This window comes from Etheostoma cragini, chromosome 5 (genome assembly GCF_013103735.1).
Source record: "Etheostoma cragini isolate CJK2018 chromosome 5, CSU_Ecrag_1.0, whole genome shotgun sequence".
In the NCBI taxonomy this organism is placed as follows: Eukaryota; Metazoa; Chordata; class Actinopteri; order Perciformes; family Percidae; genus Etheostoma; species Etheostoma cragini.
In genome coordinates, this window is record NC_048411.1 from 12,513,413 (window position 1) to 12,519,968 (window position 6,556).

Below are 6,556 nucleotides of genomic sequence, written 5' to 3' on the forward strand. Positions count from 1 at the left end.
TTTCTCTGCTCATTGATGACAGCGTCGGCGAACAGGCGGTGGTGGTATCAAAAGGGAAGAGCCCTCTGCTGCCGGAGAGTACGTAGACAACCTCAAACTCCTGGACTTAACAGTGTTTGCTCTTGTGCAGTAAACTGGACTTACATTATGCTTGGGTTTTGCTGAGCTTTAATATTAGTTTTCCCCTGTGGGCTACTTGTAGAACTAATTTAATGATGATAATTTATAGTGGGAGGAAGAACTGAGTTGTTCCTTTTCCATGACTGGATATCTAATCAAGTGTAGATGCAAAGTTGTGTGCGTTGGAGACCATTTTTGTATCTGCACATAACATGTACAATGGAGAGAGTGGATGTCATTCACTGTGCTATGCTGTAATCACGTTTAATGAATACTGTTGTAACACCAATAAATACAGGGGACATGTTAAAAAAACAAACAATGAACATTTTATTACACCAATCATCTAAACAGGATTATCTGAACACAGTAACACATTTGCAAGAAAAAGATGTTGCATGAAATATGAAATGGATACACAACAGCATACAAAATAAGATACAAATGATCATTTTAAATAGTTTCACAATAAGTTTGATATAAGATGAAAAAAAGTATTTTCATCAGGACAGTTTAAGCCATTAACAGTGGTAAAATATGTTCAAGTTCCATTAACAGTTTTGCTATTTCCTCTGTGTGTTAAATGTCTTCAAATTGACAGCCAGTTTGCATAGTTGCTTTCGTTTGAACATTATTTTTTCCCCAGGATACAACCTCTGTTGATATGCCACCAAATCCAACTTTGTGTTTTTTTGCACATATTACATGTAACTATACCATTGTATATTAAATCATTTTATCAGTGTATACTTGAAGGGGAGAAAACACACCAGAAAACTAGAAAATCACTGTTAGCAACGCATCTCAGTTAGAGTAGAGATGACTTCATCTTTTTAGTGCACTACATAACATTGAGTTAAACAATATAGATAGAAGTACAACAAAATGAATACAAGAAGAGGTTTGTTTGTGTACTTGTGTCCTGCAAACTTCACATGCACAGTCACATGCTCAGTTTACTTAAATAGTGGAATCTCTTCAGATTGCAGTGACATTGTGAAAGCAGTACAAACGCAAATCCAGTCTTATATTCTCACATCTGATTCCTCCTTTAATTGATTACTCTAAATTACCCTTATTGTCCAGAACTCTTTGTTACTCAGGGAGCACCACGGAAGATTCAAATTTTCCTTTTTTCGAATAGTAAACATCTTTATTCTGAGGCTTTACTTCTGTAGCCAAAGAAATGAGACACAGAAGGAGCTGCTGGGTGTGTTATGTAAAGCTAAATGTTTGGTTATGGAGACGGGTGGGGGGGACGGGGGAGTTGGTCAAACTAGTTCTCAGGTTCCAGATGGAGGGGATTGTGGAGTATCAGTGGAGTTTCCCTGAGGTGTTCCCCATCCTAAATCTTACGGTAAAGCCCAGAGAGCGTATCAGGTAAGGTCTAAATCTGCCGATGAGACCTATAGGAGGGGGAGTCAACCCAGCCTGTGATCCTCAGGGTGAGCGGGGGAGCTACTTCCCTCGAACCTTGGTGTTGGAGGACAGAGGAGAAGCAAGTCGATATGGGAGCGCACCTGCCCTCTTATCTCTGTAGAAACTAGGGGAGGCTGTGCCAAACGGTCCATCCCCAGACCCTAGATCAGGCTCTGTTGAAGAAAGACAGCAGTTGGAACGGGGCCTCCCTGTCCATCAGTGTGTGTGCTCATGTGCACTCTGTAGTCCTAATCCAAGTCTACTCTGATGTAGCTGTTAACCTGGACGTGTCATAAGTGGGTTCTTATTTTTAATAGGACATCCGTTGCCCAGTTTTTATATCAAAATTATTAATCAACTAGTCAGAATGTTTAAGGGATTCATCAAATTCTTATGCTGTAAAGGATGTGCATCTGGCTAGTAGGGCTGCAGTGATAATTTAAATATTGTATACATTTGTCTATTTTGTACCCCTTTTGGATTAATTGTCTTGTCTATAAAATTCTGAGTTCAAAAAAACAGATATAAAAAAACAGATATAAAATTTCAACCTCATCCTCAGATTTTAAAAACCAAAATCAGGTAAAGTATTTTGGTATTTGTTGGCTATACTATGACCTAAACAATTCATTGATTATCAAAATTGCGCCTGATTGATTTTCTGTCATTTGACTTATCATTTCATTGAGTAATAATTGCAGCATTACTGGCTAGATTAACATACTTCTAATCCATTCGCACACATTAATTTAAAAAGCACGATTATTATACAAAAGATTAAATCCTAGTTTTTCTTAATAACATTCATGACTAAATAACAATAATCAAAGTTGAAGTTAAAAACAATCTGTCTGTATCATTCATTTAATGTGTAAGTTTATTAATGTGCTTCAGCAGGACTGTGTGGGTGTGGTTTGATCACATTTGATTGACAGTGCTGGCGACATCAGCAAACAAACAAATAAACCGTCAGTTCAAGTTTGATTCAAATGTTGCTTAATCCTGACCGGTTCTTGGAAGTGTGTGACATCAATCAGTCAGAAGCGCACAGAACAAATGCAAAAATACAGAATTATGTCATGTGAAATAAGTCATGTGATTGAGTAACTAGATTTCAGGGCCTTTAAAGTAATATCTGTGCTACAACCAAAACATTTCATTCATAAGAATACATCTGCTAATCTGTGATTAGATCAACATTCAGGAGTTCAGTAACAAGCAGTTATTTAATGCCTTTAACACTTGAATTTCTAGAACTTGTCAAAAAGGTCAGTGAGGGCCGGCAGAGCTGTGGGTGAGGATGTCTCAGCGTTACCTGGCCAGATGATAGCCTCCAGCAGCGTCACCCTGCGAGCCAGAAGCTCAAGGTCTGCCTGTAAGTCGTGGAACATCTGCAAGCTAATGTCCTATTAGAGAGCAGTGACAGGGGGGACTGTGTGAGGGGGTGGAAACACCAGCCTGAGTCCTGGGGCTGCTCGCAACTGTTCCCACTCCCTGTCCCAGCAGTGAGGTACGGTGGGAGTTTTCGCCCCCCCACCGTTGACCCCTGCCTAAAGCTGACCCTGCCTCAGGCCTCCTACTCACCATGAATACCGATCATAGTCTCAAGGATTAAAACCCTCTCGGCTAAAATCTTCAGCGCCTCTCTGATCTGATGTATTCCGTCCCCCTGTGAAGATAGATACAGCCGTCAAGGTAAGGAGCACAAGCCAAAGAATTGCTCGCCAAGATGCAAGTCATTTTCTCTCTCAATACAATTCAGCAGTTAGAAGGTTAAAACAGTCCACACATCTGCCCAGCGCTCAGACATATCTGTTCCCTGTTCTCTGTATTTCCCTCATTCTCTGGCCATGCTGCAATATGAAGTCAATCTCTGCCATGCTGGGCTGGGCAACATCAGCATGCACGTTACAGACTCCGGATTTTGGTGACATAACACAACTGGATTATACTTTCCCAGGATTTAGATTTGATCATGCCATCTGCATTCCTTTTGTTGGGTAGCAGTTAAGCCAGGCGAGTATTTTCAGCACCGCAGCTTTCATTCTTAACGCTGTGGTCACAATGTTACCTGACAGAATGAAGCCAGTATAGATTTACACTAAAATCTAATTGATTTGTCTTTTGTGAAAGGATAAGGCAATGGCTTCATGAGTCAAACCTTCAAAAATGATAAAAGGAGATGAACAAGAGAAGGAAAGCAGACAGAGGCAGCCGAACGCATCACCATCATAAAAGAAGGCATGCAGAGAATAGCTGAAGCTTTTGGTGCCCAGGTGAGTGAACTGCTTGGATTAGTAACACAAACCAATGGCATACTTCATGTGTGAAGAAAAAAGGCAAAGTTTTACTGATTCATACAATTACTGATTATATATATATATATTTTTTTTTAAAACCATGTGGGTTCCGACTGAAATGTTGATATGGATGAATAGGATGAATTGTGATGATGTGATCTCTCTGTTCTAGTGCCGTAATCAGGTCAAATGATCAAATACCTGCAAAACTAAAGACATTCCCATCAGCCTCAGCTGTACTTTGTGTTTAGTGCTAATAGCAGATGCTAAGATAGCGAACATTGTAGAAATATCTGCTAATCATTGGCTGTTAACATTGTCATTTTGAACATGTTAGCATGCTGAGCTGAGCAACTAGCATGGACAGGGACTCTTTGCCTTGGTAATAGAGAATTAATCCCCCCCCAAATTTGTTAGGAAATTCTGCGCTACTTTGCCTTATTTCTGTTTCAACAACACTGTGTTATTTCACTCATTAGAGGCATTCTGTAGTTAATTTTCACATCCAGGAAAGAAAGTTGATGTGGCACTTAAAGGTGAAATCATGCAAAGTTGCACTGTAGGGTAAAAGAGGAGGATAGCTGTATCCACTCCACTCACATCAGAGCACAACACGTCTAAACCCAACGGGACCCACCACTGACACTTATGGAGTGATTTGGCATATACATTTCGCACATTTGCTTTGTGGGTTCATGCATACATTTTGAAGTCCGTAAAATCAAACAAATACAGTCAAATTCAAAGAAGATGATCAAAACTTTGCTTCTAGAGAGATGTTTTACTATATTCTACATTATTTTACTAAGTAAGAGAGTTGGTGCCTGGTGTCGTTACAAGGTCAACATTGTTTTTTTGTTTTTTATATTTCCATGTATATGCCAAAGTCAGATGCTGAAAAGGTGACTGTGAAAGGTAGCCATGGGGACAGTAGCTTGCAGAGGGAGTCAGACAGCTTTAGGGTCAAGAGGACAGTGTTGTGACAGGGGACAGCAGTCCAGAGCACACCCCAAGGACCAACAAAAACAAAATCACATTAACACAAACATTAACAAAAGACTTCACACACAAAATTACTGACAGATCGACAGCTAAAATCACATATATACTCAACAGAAACAACAAAAACACTTTATGACTATATGGACTGGGAGAAAAAGTGTGGACTTGACAGAAAAAGTGATGAACACCACTTTGTGGCCAATCACAGCCATAAAGATGGTGGTTGTAGATCATAACCAGACCCTGAGATGTGGGTCATGGTTAGACTTGGTTGAAGTTACAGAATAGATCCATTGCATTGCAAAGTGAACACAAAATGACATAAGTAAATAAAAATAAAAATGCTTACATTTAGATTGCTCTTGTAAAATGAGAGAAGTAAAAGAAAAATAAGGGTTAGACGGACACAGAGACAATATTTAACGTTCAACAAAGGAATCTTACGTTTATTTGTTAAATCTTCTAACTAAAGGTTAACCCCTCCTATTTAGGCCCTGTGTTACCATGTGAACTGTGAACTACTACTTTCTTACCGGCATGCCCTTCTCTCCTGGCTCTCCCTTGGAACCCGGTGATCCCTGCGAAGAAATATTACCAACAGAACGAAGTTGACTTCAAAACATTACTGAAAGCAGTGCAGCAGGACAGAATGAGCTCATTCTCCCAAAGACTGTGTTGTCCCTGGTCAGATTTGTAGTGCTGCTGGTTAGCGTAGTTTACAGTAATATAACCAGCTAAGACATGTGTTGTTCCCCCCCCCCCCCCCATACACTTGTTTACTAATCATCAAGGCAGCAGGGATGGCTTACCGGCTCGCCTCTGAAGCCCCTCTCTCCTGGGTAACCTAAAGGACCCTGAAAAAAACCCAAGAGCATGTTGTTTAAGGCTGTGGGGTAAATGAAGAAAACCTTCTGAATATCCTCATCTGGGAGTGAACTCACCCTCTCCCCACGGTCTCCCTTTAGCCCCATAGGGCCCTGCGTTCCAGGGGCTCCAGGTTTCCCCTGTAATGAGTCAGGAAGGACATTATAAATGATAATTATGAATTTATACAGCAACAAATCTGAGAGTGCTAAACTCAGTTAACTGCACGACTATGCTGTGAGTGAGCTTACATTCTGTCCTGATGGGCCAGGAGGTCCTACTGGGCCTTTGGGACCTGGTGGACCTGCGTAATAGATAGAAAGATTCATATTAGCGCCAACCACGGTCACCCTCTGGAGGAGGTGGTGCTGGTTTTTAATTGTGTTTTCCTGGATAAGCACTGAGCTCAACCTGAAATATGGTCAGCACCTTTAGGTGTCTATGACTTTATTAAAGTAATAATCTTACACTACATGCAAAAACCTAATTTTTCAATTTAGAGTTTTTGGGCTGTTTTGCCTCCATAAGATGACTATTGGGGGAAAAACATTCAAAATACACATTGAGGTGTTTATTTCACCACACTTTGTCTAATTGTGCCCGTGAATTTCTTAGGTTAGCATTTGATAATGCCTGATTTACATATTTAAACAAAAAAGATCAGAAAACTCATAATACACAAAATAATTGTCCTAATGTAAGTAATCAACTGGTGAAGTTCAAATGGTGTTGTTTCAGTTAGCTTTATGGCTGGTTTGATTTGCATTGAGAGATGATCTTATGGAAAGTTCCCCATTCTCTAGGTATGGTGAAGGGTATGTGATGATGTGGGGGGGGGGGGGGGGGGGGGG

The 6,556-nt window shown here is 40.3% G+C and overlaps 2 protein-coding genes across 6 annotated transcripts in view; one reads left to right on the top strand and one right to left on the bottom strand.

Moving 5' to 3' along the window:
- rhbdd3 (rhomboid domain containing 3) overlaps positions 1-434 on the top strand; it is a 3,267-nt gene extending 2,833 nt beyond the window's left edge. The window contains exon 5 of the mRNA XM_034871841.1: positions 1-434. This exon is cut by the window's left edge and continues 83 nt beyond it. Coding sequence (XP_034727732.1) covers positions 1-86 — 86 coding nt within the window. The 3' untranslated portion in view covers positions 87-434.
- emid1 (EMI domain containing 1) overlaps positions 430-6,556 on the bottom strand; it is a 55,617-nt gene continuing 49,490 nt past the window's right edge. The window contains exons 11-17 of one of the 5 annotated variants that reach the window (XM_034871836.1): positions 5,957-6,009; positions 5,783-5,845; positions 5,651-5,695; positions 5,375-5,419; positions 5,191-5,202; positions 2,855-2,945; positions 430-1,712 (exon numbers count right to left, since the gene is read on the bottom strand). In XM_034871836.1, coding sequence (XP_034727727.1) covers positions 1,579-1,712; positions 2,855-2,945; positions 5,191-5,202; positions 5,375-5,419; positions 5,651-5,695; positions 5,783-5,845; positions 5,957-6,009 — 443 coding nt within the window. In that variant the 3' untranslated portion in view covers positions 430-1,578. Of the gene's footprint in view, positions 1,713-2,311; positions 2,946-3,123; positions 3,209-5,190; positions 5,203-5,374; positions 5,420-5,650; positions 5,696-5,782; positions 5,846-5,956; positions 6,010-6,556 lie in introns of those variants that run through there. The other 4 variants (XM_034871837.1, XM_034871838.1, XM_034871839.1 and 1 more) reach the window with 4 other exon arrangements.